This window comes from Solea senegalensis, linkage group LG10 (assembly GCF_019176455.1).
Source record: "Solea senegalensis isolate Sse05_10M linkage group LG10, IFAPA_SoseM_1, whole genome shotgun sequence".
Classification (NCBI taxonomy): Eukaryota; Metazoa; Chordata; class Actinopteri; order Pleuronectiformes; family Soleidae; genus Solea; species Solea senegalensis.
In genome coordinates, this window is record NC_058030.1 from 1,035,726 (window position 1) to 1,058,339 (window position 22,614).

A 22,614-nucleotide genomic window follows, 5' to 3' on the forward strand; every position below is an offset into this window, starting at 1 on the left:
GACACAAATACCCTCTGTTTTGATAAAAGCAGACTTTAAACTATGTGTGTCACATACAGTACAGCTTGAGTTCTGTGTCTGATAAATGGTGAGCGCTCGCCTGCTGGATTCCCCCTCAGCTTCCTCCCATACAACCATCAAACCAACCTCTCGCTCTCTCACTCACTTTCTCGGTACAGTACCGGACACATAAGCCCCGCGCGCTGTGCCAGAGAGCGAGAGAGAGAGAGAGAGGGAAAGGGGGAGGCTCTATTCGAGTGACGTCACCTCTCCCATGGCGTCACATTGACGTAGCGCATACCAGCCTCTCTATGTGGAGGCAGAGCCACATAAATGCACTATTTGACTTTCTCCGCTCAGACGGCGCGCATAAACAAACTCGCGTTACAACTCCACACTTTTACAAAGCACCGTCATCAGCACTGACACACTCAGCTGACGGGGACGGACGCAGACACACTCCTAACACTCGGGAGGTTTTCATTTTTTCTTTTTTAAATGTAATATTTTATGGTTGTTTTTCTACTTTAGTGTATTACTTTAGAAAACGTAAGAGGAAGAAAAAACTTTTTTGTTTTGTTTTTTACAATCCTGTATACGCTACCATTTATCACTAAGAGTTTTTATATGTATATATACATTTATTATATGTAATGTATATCTATATATAAAATTGTCCTCCTCACGTCGACACTGGGTGATTATTCTGGATGGACATAGGATACTTCATACGAGGTTATTACCACATGTAAAGACGGAACCGCTACAGCAAACCAGTAAGTAGTGAATGAATGAATCACTGATCTTCTGTCTTATATAGATCGCACTTGTAATATAGTGAATATTCACTCCGAACAAAGCTGTGTGTGTGCGTGTGTGCTTTAGTTTACAGTACCTGTGCCATGTTAACTGTAATAACACCACCATGTGTCTGCTCTCTTCAACTTTACCCGCGTAACCTGTTGATATGTCAAGCTCGTGTGTCTCTGTGTAAATCACATTTCATTTTTCATTTGAGCTGTGAAGATATCATATCCTGTATGGTTGTCATGGAAATTAGATGCGTCTCGCTCGCACAATGGACGGACTCAGTCTCACTATAATGGTGCGTGTGTGAGTGGAGAAAGGGATAAATTCAGAGCTAAGAAAGACGAACACTTTCTTTTTTATTTCACGCATCGTGTGGGATTTTGGGATTTTATGACACTGTGTGTTGCGTTCGAGTGCGTCTGTGTGTGTGGGACAGTGGTGTTTTGTGTTTATGATTCACATTGACTCTGCTCGAATTAAAGCAACACATGAAAGTGGTGGTTTGATTCATTTTAGTCTGAGCTGTCATCTGACTGGCGGCCAACTGTGAATCTTCGCATTCACACTGTCTTTTGTGAAACAATTTCATCTCATTGATTCACTGGAATAAAAAAAAATATATATATATCATTTTTATAAAGTTATAAAGAATTTGTATTAACTTCTATAATTCGTATTGTGCCAACAGGACATTCGCTGTCATGCCATGTATTATTTTAAAAACACCAGTGCTGAGTCAATGTCCTTCAATAATCTGCTGATTTTGCACTTCTTTCTCTGTCACACTGAAGTTTACGCATACACTCAGGCTCGTCTGACACTTTCCCTCTCAGAGCTGATTTACAGTACTCACATACTTCTTCTGTCTCTTCTTTATGTCCTCTCCTTTCTTTGCCTCTGTTTGCTGGAAGCCTCGCGCTGTCCGGCGTTATTGGAGCAAGGGGGCTACCGGGGGCTACCGGGGGCTACCAGCACTCCGGGGCGCGTGCTTTGCAGCTCTGATGTCGTTCTCTTGGTTACTGGTGCGCGTAGGGCCAGAGCCTCCATGCACCAGCCGACTCAGCCTGAGAGGAAAAACGAGAGGGAAAGCAGTTTGTTCTAATAAAACACAGACTAAATGTCTCACCCTGCACCTATGTCTCTTTTCCGTGTTCATAGCGTAAATATGACACCTACCTCGAACCCTTCACACGCGTAAGAGCACCTTTACGCACTCGTGCGCTCGTGAGGATATTTTCACTTTCAACAAAGAATCATGCCAAACGTTTGTTTGAATTATTTTCGTCATAGCTAAAGTGGCTCCACGCATGCAGAACTAAATAATAGGTTAACGTTTCCAAATCAGCCATAATCAGATAAATGAACACAGCAGTTTTCTGCTCCGGGTTCTTTATTAAATCACGAATTTGCAGCCAATGTTGTTCTGACCAAAGAATTATTGAAACATATACATTTAACACAGATGGGGCTTGTGTATACAGACAGAAATTATATCCCGGATTGACCACATCCTAGAGGGTCCGTGTGTGTGTGTGTGTGTGTGTGTTGCAAAAAAGACACTGTGTGTTTATAAGGGAGTGTGTGACAGGGAGGGGGCGCTCTGGGCCTTGAAATCCAAAGGACGCTGCGCGCCCTGCTTCAGTTGAGTGAGTTGGAGGTGCACGGCGCACAGGAGTCTGCTGGTTTGGTTTCGGGTCCGACTCTCCAAAGTTTCCACGTTTCTCTCTCCCTCTGGATGAACCCTGAGCGCGCGAACACGGCGGTGATCAGTGGGAGGAAAAGCGATGGCCTGCAGGGCGAACTGGCACAGACTGCTTTTATCAAAGTTATCACTTTTGTAGGTCTGTATTTTTTGGAGAAGCTGTGCAGTTCTTCACCTGGGTGAATATGGCTTTTGCAACACAAAATGACAAATAGAATAATAACGGAATAATGCTTTGTATTAAAGAATGAAACCAATCACCCACGTAAGTGCAAGTCTTGAAATGAGCAAAACATCCTCAGTTGTGGTTCTTAATATTCTCTTTGTAGCACGAATTCAAACCTATGTTTGATGTCAGAATTGTTATTTTAAAAGAAATGTGTCTCTTGTGACATGTATGTATTTTACTGCAGTGGTACGGGTTTTCTGTTTTTGCATCTTTACATCCGATGTACTAACTCAACAGATTTTTTTTTTCTCCGAAAAACATTTTTTGAAATTTACTTTGTTGCTTATTTACTTTGAATTGTGACAACGTTTCTCTGGGCCAAGATGGTTTTGAGGGAATTGGTGATCTGTCTTGTAAAGTGCCACCGCAAATAGAATTGTCTCAGTAAAGTCATGTAAAGATGAATTTCAGGAAAAAGAAAAAAAAAATCAGTAAGTTTCATTGGTTTTCACTCAGCCTAGTTGTGATCCAGTCATTTCTGCTCCAGACACAGGTTCGGAAGAGCGCGCCCAGCTCAGCTCTGAGACCCAGCGACAGGTCACTTCTTCTGCGACGCCTGCTGAGTCCTCCCCGCTCCAGCAGCCTTGTCCCGGCCGTAGGCACGCCGACACACAACCCCGGACACCCAGCACCATTCAGCGCGTAGCTCCTTTGCCAGGTACATTATACAGAGAGAGGCATCAGCCCTCTAGTTTCTTTCTTTCTTTCTTTCTTTCTGTCTGTCTTTCTTTCTTTCTTTCTTTCTTTCTTTCTTTCTTTCTGTCTGTCTTTCTTTCTTTTGATGTTAAGAAAAACGGGTCTCTTTTTATTTTTCGGTGTGATGGATGATTTAAAAAATCCCATCATGGTCAATTAAAAAAAATTAAAAAGGAGCTAAACTTAAAGAACTGTCTTTGTTTTACCTCTTTTTAAATATATCTTTTAAACAAACGCTTTTCGAACACACGCTGTGCTGTTCTGTTCTGTTCTGTTATGTTCCCTGTGTGAGTTGACATTTCAAAACTGTCAGAAATAAGAGGCACGCCCAAATATAGACGGTGACAGATCTTTACTCGCAGGTGTACAAGTGTGAAAACCACTGAATTAACTACAGGCTGAAAAGAAAGAAAAAAGAAGAAAAATGCAAAAATGTGTACTTGTATTTATGTCTGCAACTTGATGTTTTTATTTATTAGATCTATGGCATTGTGACAATGAACAAGCGCGCTCAGTTATTGGAACAGCTGCAGTTTGTCCAGTTGAAATGCACACCTCGAGGTTAGAGCCTGTTTCCCTTCGCCTCACTATTGCTGCTGCTGCTGCTGCTGCTGCTGCACCACCTGTGCGTCTGGCTGCTTGGGTTGTTGTCTGTCCTTTTGCTTACACACACACTCTCTCTCTGACACACACACACACACACACACCTGCTCGCATGCAAGTGTAACAAAAGGCAGCCTGGTATATGCGGTGTAGCAGTGGCCATAGCCTTCCATAAGTGGCATAACAATTAAGTTGCTCCACTGACCTTGTCAGGACCAGGAGTACTCATGGAGACCAAAACCTGGTCATAATGAGATAGAACCGCTGATATTTGAACTGGCGTTATAGGTTAAGATTAGGATTTGGCGCTAAATTGTTGTGGTTAAAGTAAGGGATAACACTTTGTTTAGTCTGTCCAAATTAATAGAAGTCTATGCAGTGTCCCGAGAAGACTAGCTACACAAACTTGTGTGTGTGTGACTGAGCGAACGCGCCATCAAGTCACCTCATGTGAAGGATCGAAAAGGATGAAGAGACACTTCAGTGGATTTACAGGTTCTTCTCGGGATAAGGGTGTGTGTTATTGGCAGAAAGAACATATGCTGGTTAGTGTTTACATCATGAAACTGATGTAAGGCGTGTGTGCGTTCTTGCGCTTGATCCAAGGCGTCTTTCCTCACCCATATACACACTCAAATATCATAATCCGGACGGTGCGCGCAAACTGCTGTTTGTAAAGTTGTTCTACAACGTTTGCCTCCCTGTGTCATCGCACACACACACACACACAGACACGCATTCATCACTGCCAGTGATCTGAGGCTCGACCTATAGTGACATGACACATGCAGAGAAATCGTCAGATGAGGTCTGATCAACAGTATATATAAAGACAGACTGTAACCCATAAAGGTCCCGTGACGCCCATAATGCCGCTCGCGTGTGTATGTGTGTGTTTTTCCACGTGGGTTGAAGAGCTGGTCACTTGTGGCAGAAACAAACTTCATGACGTCAAACAGACGTAGGCCTGCAGCTTGACTCACATCCTCGATTAAAAAAAAAAAATCAAAAAAAAAATCTAACAACTCAATATCCCTGCTGCACTTGTACTGAATTATTAGACAAGAGTTTAAAGTTGAACTTGAAATGAACCAGTAGAGTTTTTTGTTTTATTAATTATATAATTATTATTATCATTATTATTATTACTATTATTATTATTATTATTATTATTATTATAATGAGTTATTTTTGCACATACACCAGTTGGTGATAGTGAATTTGACCTCTACATAGTGAACTCACATAGGCCGGGCGCGGGAGCAGTGGGCAGCACTCATGCGCTCATGGAGCAATGTGGTGCCTTGCCCAGGGGCACAACAGCCCGGGATTTGAACCGGCGACCCTCCGGTTACAACCTCAATTAATTTCCTCTTGTCCTCCACTCTTGTCTTTGTAATGTGTCAGCTGGATGCCTCAGACCTGGAGAAACGGGGAATAAATAAAGGGCAGGGACAGTGAATGAGTGAGATTATGAAGGGGTGAAGACGCGTGTCCCACATATAGGACTGTTTTTATTTGATTTAATTACCGCTTTGATTCTTCCTTTTGTGTTTTCATCCCCCCACAGCCAAACAGACACTGCTCCTCAGGAAGCTATGATTAAATTGTGTCAGTGCGTCTCAAATTAATGTGTCACTTCCTGATTTCCGCTGTGGGTGACATGCGTGCACTTTATTGTCCAAGTATGACCACAGAGCAAAACGTGGTGAAATTCTATTCTTATTAGCGTATTAGTATGTGGGGTTTTTAATGAGGTTACAGGCCTTTATTTGGTTCAGTCTCTCTGTGTTTGGATGGAGGTATTTGTGAGTGCTTTAACAGCCTGTATTTGACTAGACAAACATGACGCGCGGGGAAACAGGGGCGATTACGGCAGCGCGCGCGCACATGCTGGGCGTCAATGGCAGCAGCGCAGTGTTGACAGTTCAGGAGCGACGAGCAAACACCAAAACCCTGACTACGCCGATAATCATGACCGATTATAGCCCCACACACTCATCCCACACGCACACACACACACAAAGCATACACACGCACGCGAATGCAGGCGGGGTGAATTACGTAAGAAGTTTGATAAGACAAGACCATATACAGAGATGATGATGATGACGATGTCTAGTCTGTTACTATGACAGAATTAAATCACAAAGGGAAATTGAAGACATGCTGACTGGTGTCTGCTCTCTCTCTCTCTCCCTCTCCCTCCCTCTCTTTCTCTCTCCGTGTGTGTGTGTGTGTGTGTGTATGATGCTGTGAGGAGCATTTTTTATTCAAAGCCATCTTTTTTGACCTTGTGCCGGTCCTCACAAAGTTGTAAGGGTTAGAACAAGTTTAGGTCAGGATTGGGTTAGTTGTGATGTTTAAGGTTAGGGTTAAGGGGGGGCAAAAAGAATGCTGTATAAACAGTGTGTGCCTGTGTGGCATCCAGCCCCCCATGGGGTTTCCATTATTATTTAATGTTATCTCATCTGCTTTGCCATCGCACTAATCAGAGTACACACACACACACACACACACACACACACACACACACACACTTGGACTGGATCTGTGCTTTGACCGCTCTGCCACAGAATTTGCACTCATGATGAATTACAGCCTCTCTAACTAATCTAAACTAACTGCGGGAGAATCTGCCACATTTTGTGGTTGTGTGTGTTTGACTGCTCCAAAAATTTCAGCTGTTCTCAATTAAGTACAATGATTTTGGCTGTAAAGCAGCAAATGGTGTAAAGGGCAGGAAATGGGTAAAAAGCGTTTTTTTATATATCATTTGAAAGGCGCATTCAGAAATCTTTGACATAATTGTGTCAAGTCAAGTCTCTGACACCTCACGAGCTGAAAAACTGGCTGTTCCAATTGAGCTGTGCTTTGTCATTCACTGTTAAATTGTTGCCCCTGTTTAGCGTTTTTACCTTTATAGTGCATGTGCTACTACTGGAGTTTAAATCGCTTAGATTTACAGTCGGATGTTTCTGAACTGTGCATCTTCTCACTTTCAAATCATTGTTGAATTAATACTTAATTACACTTTCCTCTCTTCCTAATGGTTGTTGCTGTACAGCTATTCTCTACTAACACCAGACCAATGCTTTTTGACAGAATAATGTCTGGGATACATGTTTTCTGATGTGCCACTCTAACCTGTGCGTGTGCTCTGTTTCCCTGATAGACATGCCCTGTGTGCAGGCTCAGTACGGGCCGGCCCCTCCAGGCTCTGCCTACTCTGGCCAGTCCTTCAGTTACCAGGGCGACAGTTACAGCTCTGACCTAATGACCCCTGACTACACCAAGCTGGACCTGGGTGGGAGTGAAATCTCCGCTGCTGCCACCACTTCCCTCCCCAGCTTCAATGTCTTTGTGGAGGGAAGCTACGAGCCCAAGTCTTCTTGTCTCTACCAGATGCCTACACACAGGCCCACCATTAAAAAAGAGGAGGACAGCTACCCGACGGCTCCACCACTGGACGCCCTGTCCTCCTCTACTATGTACTTTAAACAGTCTCCCCCCTCCACTCCCACGACACCATCTCTGCCTCCCCAGCCTGGCTCCTCTTTTCTGTGGGAGGAGCACTCCCTGCCTCCACCGTCACATCCCCACTCACTGGGCTCTAGCCTGGAGACGGGGCCCCTCAAGTCTCCCCGTTTTTCTCACTTCTACCAGCATTCGCCACCACACAGTGGAGGCAGCGTCAGCGGCTATGAAAGTCTGGGAGGAGGCCTGGTGCGAACCTCCTCTTCTTCCTCCTCCTCTTCATCCTCAATCTCTCATCCTCATGGTCCACCTCTGGAGCAGCCCATGTACCAGCTGCACCGTGGGGCCGGGGGCAGCAGCCTGGCCTTCCGCTCCCTGGCTCTCGGGCCCTGTGGCCCCCTACTAGGAGACAACCTGCCCTCTCCCCCTCCACGTGGCCCTCAAGGAGAAGGCACCTGTGCAGTGTGTGGGGACAATGCTGCCTGCCAGCACTACGGTGTACGCACTTGTGAGGGCTGCAAAGGCTTCTTTAAGGTAAAAGCACTTTAAAGTCATATCACAATTTTACTCCTAACAGTCCAAACAGTGCAAACAAATATAAATATTTTATATCACTCAAATTTGTCTTGGTTCTTGTCTTGGAGTATCAAACTTCAATTATTTTGTGGTATCAAACTTCCTTTGTATCACATAATGTTAACAATATGTCATCTGATATTAAATTTTGGTACCTGAGAAGTTTATAATATCAGCTTCAGTGAGCAGCATGAGATCTAACGTGCATGGAATAAATTTGAGAGCAGAAAAGTGCTCCATGTTTGACAGAAAATTTAATTTTTGTGAAAGCAGATTTTTATAAACTTAGTAGAGAAAAAAAAACATTATTCCTGAATCGATATATATGATATGCATCCACATTTTTTTAATCAGCACCCAGTCCTACTCCAACACAATGCTCCTTTTATTTCAAAACTGACTTTCCACCCTAAAAATAGACAAGACAAGCTGTAAATTCCCTGTCGTGTGTTGATTTGAGACAGTTGCATCACTTCCACTCTAGACTCTTAATCTAAATCACCTTTAATGTCAGTACAAAAGCACAACCCAACCACAGCAGTGCATGGGCTCACGCCTGTGACTGCTCGTGTTGTGTGAGAACACACAGGATGATAAACGCGCATGTAGTCTCTCAAACAACCAAGGTTCACCTACTCAGAAATAAAGCATGATGACATTGTCGTGGAAAAGGAATCCGCCTTGAAATCAAAATTTCCTCTCAGCGTCTGTGTAGTGACTCACTGGCCGCAGAGTTGCCCACAGTTCACTGACATAATACTCAGGATGATCTGAGTCAGTTTGAGATCGGGTCAGTCAGATTCAGTCATCTTAGTGTCTCACATCACATTCTACAGCACACGTGTGCAACTCACAGTTTAACATAAACAACTATCTTAGTGAATCTTCTCTGTGTCAGTCGTATAACATGACAACACACTTCTCTGACAAATGCTGCGATGTGTCAGTCGTGTTATACGCTCACCTCCAAAACCACAGTCAAGACATTTTCCTGCATTGCTTTTGAATTATAATGTTTCCCAGCACACTTGTTAAGCCTCCTATTGCTTGCATGAGACAAGGGAGTGAAATTAAGAGACAGCAAGAAGGAGGGTGCAAGCGCAGTGGTAATTGAATAATGCCTCTGGTAGGTGGAAATGAATTATCCTTCTTTTCAATTAGTTTCACAATTTGTTTTTATTTAGTAATTAATGAAAGCAGTGTCTGGTGGCAGTAGGCCGTAGGCTGTCTGCTCGCTGCAGCTCTCCACAGCCACACAAACCTGTCAGACCTCACTATGTTTCCTTTACACACGTGCAGATGCAGCCAACCATACACTCACAACATATGCACACAACCACACAGTCACATACAGAAAAACATGTTTATTCATACGGCATCACGTGCATATTTCTCAAGCTATTACCCTCCTGAATACAGGATGTTAACAGCAGAGACACTCACTTTTTTTTTCCATATTCATATTCTCACGTACATAAAGTCCATTACCCTGATAGCTTTATTGTCCCTTTAAATTATTTCCCTGATTATATTTAATTATTCTTGAGCAGTTATTACACATAAAACCGCAGCAGAGGTTCGCTGTGAATTATTTTTATCTCATTAGTCCGATTTGAAACACATTTTCATTGTGAATTAGGGTTAGCTCTTAAACAACAAGTCCAGTTTTTTTCCTGTTTGTTATTTTTGGCAGAATAATGCATTCCATTCACTGGTTTCCATTAAATTAGTGAACCTATTCAGATTGATTTTTTTGTTAAAAGAAAAAACTCCATGTCAGCTTTTAGCACAAGCCAAGCATTGTGTCAAAAATAAAAAATAAACCAATATTATGAAAAGTGGCCTCATCAGCTGTGGTTTTATCAGTCAGAATAGAGTTCATTTTATTTTTATTTTTAATTACATGCACATCATAAATAGTTAATTCTGAAAAAAACACACACATTCAGTACATATACTAATGTTTCTATCCGCTTGTAAAAAGCAATTAATTAATTCCATAAGTAAAACAATAAAACCAGATCCCTACTATCGATTTTTATAGTAACCACCCTTGCACTTTCCAGGAGTGAGTGTGATTGTGCCTGATTAAGCAGCAGAAGAGTGAAGGGGATAGACGAGACAGCAGGAGGAGGAAGGAGAGCAAAAGTCCCTAAAGGCTTTTAATTTAAGCCAAGGCCATTAGCACGTGTTACATGTCAAGAATCTGCCTCTGCGCTCTGTCCAGCCCCAATGACACCTGCAGAGCTTCTGGAGGCCAGTCTTCATGTGATGCTAGTGCATCTAAATCTCCCTTAAATTCTGACATGTCATTTCAATTAAGTCGTTTGCATCAGACAAACATTGCTCTGCTTCTGGTTAGTATCTGGTGGGTTCCACAGTGTTGTGTATGTAGTGTTTCTCTTTTTAGCTTTTGAGATGCCCATGCCCATCCACATTGTTTATTTACAAAGTAAATTCACACGCACACACACACTCTGCACTACAGCAGTGCAGAGAGACAGGAGACAGCAGGAGACACAGCAGCACTCACTCATGAGAGCTTAATTCATCCCTAATTGATCTTTCAAACTCAGGCTTTTCTTGGAACCAACTATCTTATAAATTAGGCCCTCAGGTCAAGAGAAGCACCTCCTTGAACAACCATCAGGGTCAAACTCAGCCTGCACTCCCTTTTGTGAACCCTCTGTGTGCTGAAGGAAATAAAACACCAACCACAAAAGATGGAGTTGAGAAAAAGAGTTGAGATGGCTTGTTTTTTTTTTTTTAATCAAAGCCTCAAGGAATCTCTCCAGAAAAGAGTGACATAACTTTTCATTTTGATTTAGCTACTTATGACATAAGTGTTACATCTTTAAACTCTGTGTTTGCCTGACTTGTACAGGTGTAAATAAAATGCTTGCATGTTGAGTCTTTGTGCTTGACCCTGCCTCTCATGCATGCCCCGACGTTGAGTTCGGATTCCCGCTAAACGGATGCTATTTGTTTTCCCTCAACCCATTAATGACTAAAACTAACTTATCCCCGCGATCACGGGTCACTGGCCATTGAAGAGATGAGCGAGAGACATCCACGGTGATCTGCGATGCCATGGCAACCACTCTCATCCGGCGCTGGCGACCATTACGCGCCAGTTCCGCACTCGCGCCGGAGCATATGAAATAATTGGTGTGTTATTGGTCTCCCGGGGGCGCGGGCATGTGTGGCGCGAGGGGTTCCTAATTGGATTTATTTGTTTTGATGTGTTTTAGAGGCGCTAAAGAAGAGAGGAAGCCGCGACACTCAGACTTATGTTTGTTTAGTTGATTATTACCTCTCTGCCCTCTGCCCCCAAATATGTGTATGTGTGTGTGTGTGTGAGAGAGAGAGAGAGAGAGAGAGAGAGAGAGAGATTAGAGTGTTTGATCCCGAGGCAAAGGTGTGTCAATGAGAGTTCTAAAGAAAGACAGTTTGGCACCATGCTCCAGGTGCACGCGCGTATGCTATGTTGGTGCATACAGTATTTAGAATAATTACCTCACTTGCTTTAAATAGACTCGTCCTGCATTCACACCCACTGCTCTAGAAACATGATTGTGGCTTATTGTCCTCGGGGAAGTTTTTCATTGAGTGACTATGCGCGGGAACGCGCAGCCATTCACCAGCAGCATCTCTGTCATTATTGCCTTTCATCCGCGCGAGGAGCGCACCCGGCTCCCACGTGGCCCGTTTCTGATTTCATTTTAATAAGGTCAGTCATAATCGCGCGCAAGCCAGTCGAGGAGAAAACAGCTCCCGCGGGGCCCATTGAGAGAGGCGCGATGCGCGAGGCACCGGGGATGCCACGAGCTGACCCGCCAGCTTCACAAACAATGTGATCACGCAGCTCTTGCGGCCGCACTCCCTCCTGTCTCGCGGGACCCGCCTCGGCACGCCACGCGCGCGGTCCCCATTGTCATCTCGGGCGCTAATAAAATTGTCCCTCCTGCAGGCGAGTCTTGTTGGAAAATTAATTTTATCTAATTATACTGATGTCACCGCCGCCTTTCAGTGCGTAATTAAAATCTGACCTGCGAGTCTCCGCTTTCATTCTTTGATGGGAGGGGGGAAAAAAACTGAAATTGAATTAAACAAATCACATATTAGTTGGATGATTGTGTTTGGAGGCTGACTATCGCTGTGTCTGTTTCTTGTCTTTGCAGCGCACCGTGCAGAAAAACGCCAAGTATGTGTGTTTGGCCAGTAAGAACTGTCCTGTGGACAAGAGGAGACGCAACCGCTGCCAGTACTGCCGCTTCCAGAAGTGTCTCAGTGTGGGCATGGTGAAGGAAGGTAAGACACCTGATTTCAAACCTGCAGCCATAAAGTTTGCCTCTGCAATTATAGTTTAACAGTCTCTCCTGTGATTACCTGGACTGTGGCAGCATCACACACACCTTCATGCTGATATATAATTCCCTTCTCCAGTGGAGGAAGCAAAGTTTTTCACACATTTTTCTTTCCATCTTGAGTCATCAGGTGTGATATAATCGACTTCATGTTTTGGCATGAGTGCATAATCAGTAGGACACTTGTACTTTCCTCTGTCGCCTTGTCCTGTAACCCCCACCTCCACCCCCAACTCACTCACAAACACTTTCCCATTAACACTCCCCAGTCCAGGGAACAGCTTCACTGCCATCTGCTGGTTAGTTGCCTCTAATGTACAGGATGTGTGAAAGTTTGGGGTCCTCCTCTCAAGCCTAAAGGTGTAGTTGGCAGGTTTTACTGATCATCGTTATTGATTCAGGATAAAGTAAATGAAGTACTTTAGGAGAGGAGAAACATAAAGACGGCCATATCGGTCCCGTCATGGGAGGCTTTGTCACACACACATAATCACAGAGAGCAGGTGCTCCCTGTTGGCTCATCTGCTCTGCATACAGGTCCCTTTGGTGAAAATGGCTCCTCCATTACCAGCAATAATTGCCTACACTACAGGAAACCTTTAAAAAGAGCCAAGAGCGAGTTGGACAATAAATGCAATAAAACAAGTGTCAGTATTAGCAGAGATGAAGAGATTGCCTTATGAAACTCAACTATTTTTCTAGTTATTCACCACTGACTGCCTCACTGTCAGTGAGAGAATAGCCTGGAGTCCTTTGTGTGCATGTAAGCACAAATATTAGTTATCAGCTCCAGCTGAAGGACCATGTCATTAATGCTGCTCGACGTCTCTTCTCTGGTCCACAGTGGTGCGCACTGACAGCTTGAAGGGGCGCAGAGGTCGTCTTCCTTCCAAACCAAAGAGCCCACTGCAGACAGAAGCATCTCCACCTTCTCCACCTCTTACCCTGCTCTCCGCTCTGCTCAGGGCGTACTCCCACTGCACACCCCGTGACTTCGACTACAGCCAGGTGCTCCACCACACTCCTGACTCCTTTCATTTCAGTTTCGGAAATGCCCAAATTGCTTGAGAACTATGTAGTGTACGGTGTTTGTAAGTCATTTATTTTCTGCCTCTACAGTTCAGTGCTGCCGACCCTCCCTCCTCCACTTCAGACGCTGAGCACATCCAGCTCTTCTACAGGCTGCTCACCATCTCAATGGAGACCACGCGGTGCTGGGCAGAGCGGCTGCCCGGCTTCTCCGAACTCCATCGCGAAGATCAGAACCTGCTCATAGACTCTGCCTTTCTGGAGCTGTTCGTCCTGCGACTTGCTCACAGGTAAGAGGGCAGTGATGGAATTAGTCTTGCAACAGAAATAAAAGCACAGTGACGTCTACTTTTACAAATTGCATGCAAGACTCAAAGGTTTTGGATCACTTCCCTCATAACATTTCTAAAACTATGACATTACCAGCAACAATTTGCCATCTCTTAGGAACCATAGGCAGTTGATATCCTTTACCATAACGGTACAGTGTGTAACTGTGCAGGCAAAGCTGTTTGCTGCTGTGTTGGTGTATCTTCAGAGTAGGAGTGGAGCCGACTGAGTAATCGCCATATGAAGCAAATTATGAATGGAGTCTGTAGCTATGACAGCAGCTACACCCACAGAGTTCCGCTCTGCTAGTCTGATATCTGACGCACGGAGAGCTCTGTGTGCGTTCTGTTGGCTAAAACTGTGCTGACATTGTGAACTGTGAATTGACAGGATCAATTCCTCCTGAAATGTGGTCAGCTGAGCCACTGAAAAGAGCTGTTATGGAAGGAAATAAATATTAAATTCAGCGAAAGAAAAAGACAAAAGGAATCACCTCAATTTACCTTATGTGTCCAAGGATGTATGTGTGAGAAAGCATGTATGTGTGTGTCTCCCTCGTGGACACCTGTGGTGCCTTTATGACTGTCCCAGCCCATCTCTGGTTCAGAATTGCCCTGGGTTACTGGTTTGCTCTGGAAAGGCATGTAGCTGGTTAAATTTATAGGCAGGAGGGGGGGTCAGCTACAAGCTCATCCCTTTGTCTGCACTGTCGTTAAAGGCAGAAACCAACACAGTCAGAGACATACAAGTGCACTTACTCACACACACACACACACACACAGTGACAATGTCGAACGCTAACTTTCTCTCCTCCTCCCAGCATTGGTCCAGGTGCAGGGTGGGTAGAGGATGGGTGGTGGCATCACAGTCCCAGCAGGAGCAGGATCAGGCTGGGACTGTGACTCACGATAAACGGTGGATTCATAGAGGCCCTTATCAAACACACACAAGCTCTCTCTCTCTCTCTCTCTCGCTTTCTCTCTCACACGCACACACACACTGCTCATCTTCCCACCAGCCAAACTCCCACGGCACAAACACACACAAACACGGCTCTGTCTGACTTTCTCCCTGTTCCGTGAGAGCACAAGACGGGGTCCACACTCTGATCTTGCTGTTGATGCAGCCCTGTAATGACCCCATGATGAACTCAGATGCCTCGCAGAACCCCCACCGCCCCCCACCCCCCACTCTCCTCCACAAGCGTGTGCTTGTATGCTTGCGAGTGTGTGTGTGCTCAGTTTGTGTAGAGTAAATTTGCTCCACTCTTCTGGACCGACATTGCTGTAAGCACCCCGTTACCAAACAGTTTCTGTGGTTATTGGTTGATTACCGTGGTGACAGTGTAGTCAAGGGTGAGAGGAATGTGTGGCAGTCATCCAACAGTGTGTGTGTGCGCGTGCATGCCTGACATCTGCCTGACTGCTTGTCTGCCAGCCTGTCTCTGCAGCTTTGCTCATAAACAGACATGGGTCAAATGATAATAATACGTTTTTGTTTTTTGTTGTTTTTTTTAAACTTGCATAATTTATGTAATTTAAATGTAATCGGGACAATGCAGACATTGTCATTTCAGAATCACCTACAGTGAAATATTTGCATTTTCTCTTCCCTGACAAGATTTACAGTATTTCAGACAGTTTAACCGTCTCTCAATACTAATAAAACTCCACTGCTTTATTTGCAGTAGAAGATAAATATAACCCTCTTTGTGGTGTTAATCTGTCAATCTATCATTCATAACACTGCACGTAATAAAATGTTAATATCAGCGGGAAATGTGTTAAAAATGCAAAAGACTAATATGAATTTTTTTACGCAAAAAATAATGATGCAGCCATAAAACCAATGCCCTTCTTGATTTAAACTTTGTCCAATACACAGTGCATTAAAGCAAAGGGGTGATGCAGAATGCAATAAACCTTTGAGGCTTTACAACAACAAACAAAGGACAAATTAAGGGGCATGTTTGCAGGGTTCATACTGTATGCAGTCTGACTACATATATGGACTATAAACCTACATATACACAGAAATGTCATGAATCGTGTAGCTCAGCCTAGAGAAGACGTTATGAAGAGTAAAATAAAAAAAGAAATTCAGTCTTTTTTAGTAACAGATGACGACTGAATTCCTCCCTCGTGCATCCAGTCCTGCACGAACTTTTATTTATTTTCCTCCCACTGACTTTATATCTTCCACACCTGCCAATAGTTTTTGAATTAGAATTTTGGTTCAGATAGTCACTTCTAATTTGTTGTTGTTGTTCTTATCAGTCAGAAGACAGAATTAATGATGTGCGAGTGAACGTGCACATGCTTTCTGCCGAGTGTGAGAGGAGTAGCTCTTTTTAAACCGTTGTAACGATAATTGGACACAAATGGCATTTCATCTTCTCCTCGTAACTGCTAAACCGATGTTTGTGCAGGGTGTAATTTGAGGCTCCCATTTCACATCCTTTCTCACCATCAGCTGTTTTCCAGTCACCCTCTTCAGCCTGTCTTCCTTTGTCCTGCATATTCAATCTGTCTTAGCTTCGTGCCGGCCTTTGTTGTCTTCTTGAGATCTACCAGTGAAACACTGTAGCAGCTCTCTGAGGATAGCCATGTACTTTTCTTTTAGGCTCTAATAAAGACCAGTCATAACCCTCCCTCATTCACTGCTTGTTTTATCCTCCTTCCCTGCTTGATGGTGAAGGAGTGGGATGTTGTGTGTCGTGAGTAACTGATGGTTAAATGCATCTGAGAAGCCTTTTCATTTCCTCATTAAGGGTTTGTGTTTCCACTGCACACCACAGCCTGGGCACATTAAAGCTGTAACAGTTTACCTATCGGCAAATACACACACACACACACATATATAGAGCAGCCCTCTACCCTAACCCTTCACCCCACCCTGCTAAAAGGAAACAGGAAAGTTTTAAAATGCTATAATTTGGAAAACACAACTTGAATCAGCTGCATGCCTGTGTTTGATGTGTGTGAGTGCATATACTGCCAGGTTTTCACATTGTTTTTATTGTAATTGTTTCCTTGCCCCAGTATCTCAAGCCATATTTACAATACATGAGGGGAAAATACAGCATTTCTTTGGAAGCAAGTTCTAATAAGTAACGACTCTCCATTTCCCCCTTTTTTTTTCTTCTCTCCATTTCCCAGGTCAGTGTTGTCAGAGGACAAACTAGTGTTCTGTAACGGCTTGGTGCTGCACAGGTTCCAGTGCCTTCGCGGGTTCGGAGAGTGGCTGGATTCCATCCGGGATTTCTCCACTCATCTCCAGAGCCTAAACCTGGACACCTCTGCCTTCGCCTGCTTGGCTGCCCTCGTTCTGCTCACAGGTAAAAACACAAGTCAATAATTACACCATCAGGGGAAAGTAAAGGGATGAAGAGCAGTTTTCACAGTCTTAAACTCACACCTGTCCCCATCCTACTATTCACATACACACACTGTCAGTCATTCAAGCCGTTTTCACGTGAATTTACACATGCAAATCTACACATGCACACACCTCCTTTTATTTTTCTCAGAGCTTTGTCTGTCGCTGATTCAGTGTGACAGTGATCAGGTGGACACGTCCACCAACATCACACATACGCTCAAAAACACATGTGTGCATGTGTGTTGTCACACACTCCTGCCTGAAACCAGAACCCGATACCCAGAAGCACCTGCTGCACCTGCCACACACCTGGCCCACTCTCTAATCAGTGTGCATGTGTGAAAAATGGAGGGAGAGTTGCAGCTTTCTCTGTGAAAGCACATGCGATATGCAAAGGAAGAGACAAGAGTTGTCAGTATAGTAGATTAGAAATGCATTAGAAATAGTCTATTACCTGTGTCGCCCAAGGTGACTGTGGACACTTGTGCAATTAAGTGTTCACATTTAATCTTTTTTTTTTACACCTTCACATCGGAGTAAATGTCTAATGGGTAGAATACCCCTCCCCCTATACTCACATCCTCTTCCTCCACTTCCTCTCCCCATGTCTAAGCCTCCAACCCCATCCTTTCTCTCTGGGGGAGCACTTAACTCTGTGCCTGATCGACCAGCCCACTGTGGAGCACAGCTCCGGAATGGCGTCTGCGCTGTTCTCAGTGGCACTCTGCCACCTCGGCAAAGCACACAGCACACTACCACAACAGAGCCGTCGGAGCCACCAGGCAATCGACTGCTTCAGAGTGGCCTGTGTAGAAAGGCAGTCATCGATCCCTCCCCAGGAGCTCGCACACACAGAGAAAGAAGGGATAGGGAGAGCAAAGAGAGGGAAAGCGAGAGTGTAAGAGAGGGCCTGAAAGCTGCGGTGAAAAGAGGGCTGGGGTGACTCTGCACCTGCAAACACAGAAACAAACAAAAGAATCACATAAACAAACAATAAATAAGCTTCAGATAATGGAGACCTCAAAGTGAGACTGGTCCAAGAGACAGCCTCCCAGCAGCAGGGACCAGCGTGTGTGTGTCTTGGGGGGGTGGGGGTGCGGCGTGGCGGCTGAACACCCTGTTCTCTGCAGAATGAGTTAGTGTCACATTAAGCTTGGTACGGGTGCCACTGGAGTTGCTATGGGCAGCAGTGTATGTGCGTATGTGTGTGTGTGTGACTCTAATTTCATTTGGCTGCTCACAGGGTCGAATAATCAGCTAATTGTTGAGCGCTGCTGTTTCTGCCAGTGTCTTAAACTGCAGGGACTATCTGTGTGTTTGTTATATATGTATGGTGTAGCGTGCATGTGCATGTGTGTGTGTGTGTGTGTGTGTGTACGGGGGCTTATTAGGTTAGACCATGTATTGATCTGAAGTGAGTGAGACAGGTTAAGGCCTGTTAAGAACATGAGCCATACAGGCTAATGACGTGGAATTCAATTTTAAAGAAGATGTAGCTAACGCTCTTTCAGCTCATTGAATGTGTATGTGTGTGTGTGTGTGTTCCCTTTTTTCCCATGACTTATCCTTGTAACATCTCTGTCTTTCTGCAGAGCAAGTCCCGGGTCTGAAGGACTCAAAGCGGGTTGAGGAGCTGCAGAATAAGGTGATTTCTTGTCTCAGAGACCATCTGGGTTGCGGCCCCTCTTCCTCTTCGTCTAAGGCTGCACCCCCTCTGAGTTGTATTCTGGGTTTAAGGGCAGAGCTTCGTTCCCAGAGAACCCAGGGCCTTCAACGAATCTTCTACTTGAAGCTGGAGGATCTGGTTCCACCTCCGCCGCTGATCGACAGATTCCTGGATACTTTGCCCTACTGACAGCCCAGTATGACCACACAGAGGAAAACCCACATATTGTCCTGTTCAGGCCATTTTCCCCGCCCTGAGGAGCATGCACACTTATCCAGATGAGAGACTCATTCCCCTCTGACTGATGCAGATCAGAGAGAGCCAATCAGATGCTTTTTGCTCTTCAGGACAACCAATCGAGAGCTTCTTTTCACGCAGACAAACAGCCAACCAAATGCTTTTCACTGGTAAAAGACAATTACTCACATTTTATTATATCCTCCTGTTTTTTCTCACATGGGGGAGGACGACCTTGTTGAGATGGACAATGGTAAAAATGACTTTTATTTTCCTCTCTGTATCTGAGTGGCAGCTCATCTGTTTATGAGAACTGTTTATCTGAGCTGTGGCCTGGTTCGACCACTCTGAGGACTTTTTTTTGGGTAAAGATCATATGTGACCAATGTGACCATGTGATCAACGTTGAAGATGTCCCAGTGAAACACAACTTGCGGTGCATTCTACTTCCTTCTGAAAGGAGGAGTAGGTCGTTTTACACACTGAAATGTACTAAAACAGGTCAGACATTGTGAACGTAGACATGCAGAAACATCATAAAGCAAGACGCAGATATTTCATGAACGCGTGGAAGTAACTGTTGAGTAGAGCTCTTGATTCCAAGTGCAATTTCATAAGTGCTATCTCACCACGAAAGGAAGAGACAGAGAAGGAATGGTTCAAATTCAAACTCTAAATTATTTTAATACAAAGACTTGTCCTGTACTGTCTGTAGCTAAAAGAAAAGATGAGACAGTCTCCTTGCAACTTTAGAGGGCAGAAGAGATACTGTGCACTAACAATTGATGACTAAGTCACTCAGACTTTAACTTGTTTTTTTTTTTTATATCAATTCATTTTGAACTCATAGGTCAAGTAGGAGTGTGGAGGAATAAACATGGAGAGAAATTGGCTTTTGAAGCACTTACACCCTGAGAAGAGCTAAAGGCACAGACACACACCCTACCTGCTCACCTGGAGGACGGTGGAGAGAGCAGGAGAGAGAAGGGTGCTCGACAGATAGCTGTACGTCAAGGGGTGGAACATTCCGCAGTCATGCTCTTTTTTTCTATTTGTTTCTATTGATGAGCTCTTGTGAGAGCAATGAGGATACGGTTGCATACTGTCTTTGTTTGTATACGCTTAGAAAAGCCAGGATCATATGCATGGTGTGTTAAAAGCTGTCAAGAGCTGCCATAGCTTGGTGAAACAGCTCGACCTGTGTTTGTGTATCAGACTGCGGCTCAACGGGGATCTCCCCCCAGGCCTCCACAACCTACTCACACACTCACAGCAGCAGTTTGACATATGAAAAAAAAGCAAATTATATAGATATAAATATATAAATATATACAAATCTAATATTTTGAAGTGTTTTTAGCTTTTTCAAATATTGTGGTACAAGTTGTGCATTGTTTTTTGAAGAAGAGAAACAAAAAAGAAAAAAAGTTGCTGTTTTTTCAATGTCCCTCTTTGGTTTGAGTTTCCTGTTTGTTCTCTCTCTTTGGTTCACTGGATTTTATGTTCAGCACTTTGAAATCATAAACTAGTTCTGATTAATCTGAATGACTGTGTGCTGTGTTTTGATTCTTGAAAACAACTGTTTCATGCAAATGATTCTTTTGAAGAGAGCAAAGTACCAGAGTTGATATTCACGGTGCTTGCATGTGTGCATGTGTGTGGCCAGACACAAAAGCCTCTTGGCAGGTAAAAGGCTTCATCGCTCTCCCAAGGGACCGCTGGGCTCTCACAGAGAGTGGGGGATTAAGAGGCAGAGTCGGGCGAGGAAGAGAAGAGATTCATGTTAGCATGAGGTCCAGATCAGCCTCCAGCCTCGTTAAACACCATCGATCGCCATGGTGACATTTCACAGCACATGCCATCCATACTGTCACTGCCATCACTCACTTGCCCTCCCGCGCAACAGCATGAGCACTAACACATACACACTCTCTCTCTAAGACAGCCAGGTGATTGATAGTAACTGTGGTAGTGAAATTGTCAACTATCTGTTTCTGTCCTGTGTGTGTGTGTGAGAGAGAGAGAGAGAGAGAGAGAGAGAGAGAGAAAGAGAGAGGGAGAGAGGAGTGTACCAAAATAAAGAGTGCACCATGCTGATTCTGTGTGTGTTTATGTGATCATATGACAGACAAAGATCTTCCAAAATCCTCATGCTCATTTTGGGGATTGGTGTGCGTGTGTTCGCACATTCACGCCACTTTTGAATGCGTGTGTGTGCGCACGTGTGTATTGTGTATGCGTATCATCTGTCTTTACAGCAGCATTTTTGAGTGACAGGTAAAATAGCTTGACCACAAAGCAGGGAGTTGTGCTTGAAGACGGAAAACACACATTAAACGTGCATGTGCTCACGCACACACACACACACATTGAACTTTCAGTCTTCTTGCCAATCGATCAGCACTGACAGATAGCAGATAGACCAAGAGTCTTAATTAGAGGTCCCATTAGACCATACACACACACACACACACACACATACACATTTAAAAAAGCCCTTTTCTGGCTGTGGATTCATTCATGAATTATTTTAATCCATTTCAGAAATTATTACTAAAAAAACATCACAGCAAAAAAAAGTGTTTAGTTGATCTTGTTCACTTCTGCCAAATGTTTATATCATTTCCTTACAATGAAGACAATTTCAGAGCCCAGTTGATGAATGAAATGAATGATGGTTGAATTCCATTTTGCTGCTTTAGTTTCAGGGATACTGGGGAGACCGTTGTAGGACAAAACCACAATCGGCACCATAACAGTGGTAAGACCTCTGCTTTTCTTGCGATGACAAGTCCAAATGAGTTGTGAGGTCATACCTAACTTAAAAACAGTGAGATGCAAAAGGTTAGAAGAGAGAAGTGGTCTCTGCTGACAAACATCATGGGTTAGATTGAAATCATAGACTCCTGAGACTTGAGAGCACACACACACATTTGCACAGCATATACAGCAGAACGGGAAGTCCCCTATAGCTGTGTAGACTGTGTTTCACCGTGGCCCCTGGCATGGTGCATCCGCAAAGGGAAGAGTGTGTGGGGGGTGGCCTAAATGTCAAAGGTAAAAGGTGGTGTAGAAGAGAAATGGAAACATGCAATAGACCCACTCACATAGGCCGATCATAGAGTAGAGGAGGGGGAATCCCAGTTCTCTTTTTTCTTTTCCAAACAAAACACAGATTTTAAAAAAATATATCATATTTGACGTTTCTTTCCATAGGATTAATTCTATTTATACATGCTGCTAACTGTTCACGGCTAAATTGAAATGATAAAATATATCACAGATTAAAATCATATCCTGCCCGCCCTTGCTCTAACCTGAAGCCAGTAATCAAAGCTGTTCAAAGTCATATTTGTTATTTAATAATGTTGCATAAAGGGATGTTTTTGATGCTTTTGTCACAGTTTGAATTTTTACCATGGTCAGGTTATTTTTACAGTGTAGCTTTTTTTGCTTGTTTTTTTTAAATAATTATGACTGATAGTGACTTTGCAGTCACTTTCATGGCTTC

General features: G+C 44.0%; 1 protein-coding gene across 3 annotated transcripts; it reads left to right on the forward strand.

Annotated features, from left to right (window-relative positions):
- The first annotated feature begins 351 nt into the window (after nt 1-351).
- On the forward strand, nt 352-20,648 carry nr4a3 (nuclear receptor subfamily 4, group A, member 3). Of its 3 annotated transcripts, XM_044036859.1 has the most exons (9): nt 352-776; nt 3,229-3,399; nt 3,917-3,998; nt 7,216-8,051; nt 12,275-12,404; nt 13,305-13,468; nt 13,580-13,779; nt 16,978-17,156; nt 18,793-20,648. In XM_044036859.1, the coding sequence occupies exons 3-9, from the start codon at nt 3,935-3,937 to the stop codon at nt 19,053-19,055; spliced, it is 1,836 nt and encodes a 611-aa protein (XP_043892794.1). In that variant the 5' UTR covers nt 352-776; nt 3,229-3,399; nt 3,917-3,934; the 3' UTR covers nt 19,056-20,648. The 3 variants fall into 3 exon arrangements, with proteins under 3 accessions (XP_043892794.1, XP_043892795.1, XP_043892793.1); XM_044036860.1 differs by lacking the exon at nt 3,917-3,998; XM_044036858.1 differs by lacking the exons at nt 352-776; nt 3,917-3,998 and adding an exon at nt 2,403-2,651.
- The last annotated feature ends 1,966 nt before the right edge of the window (nt 20,649-22,614 follow it).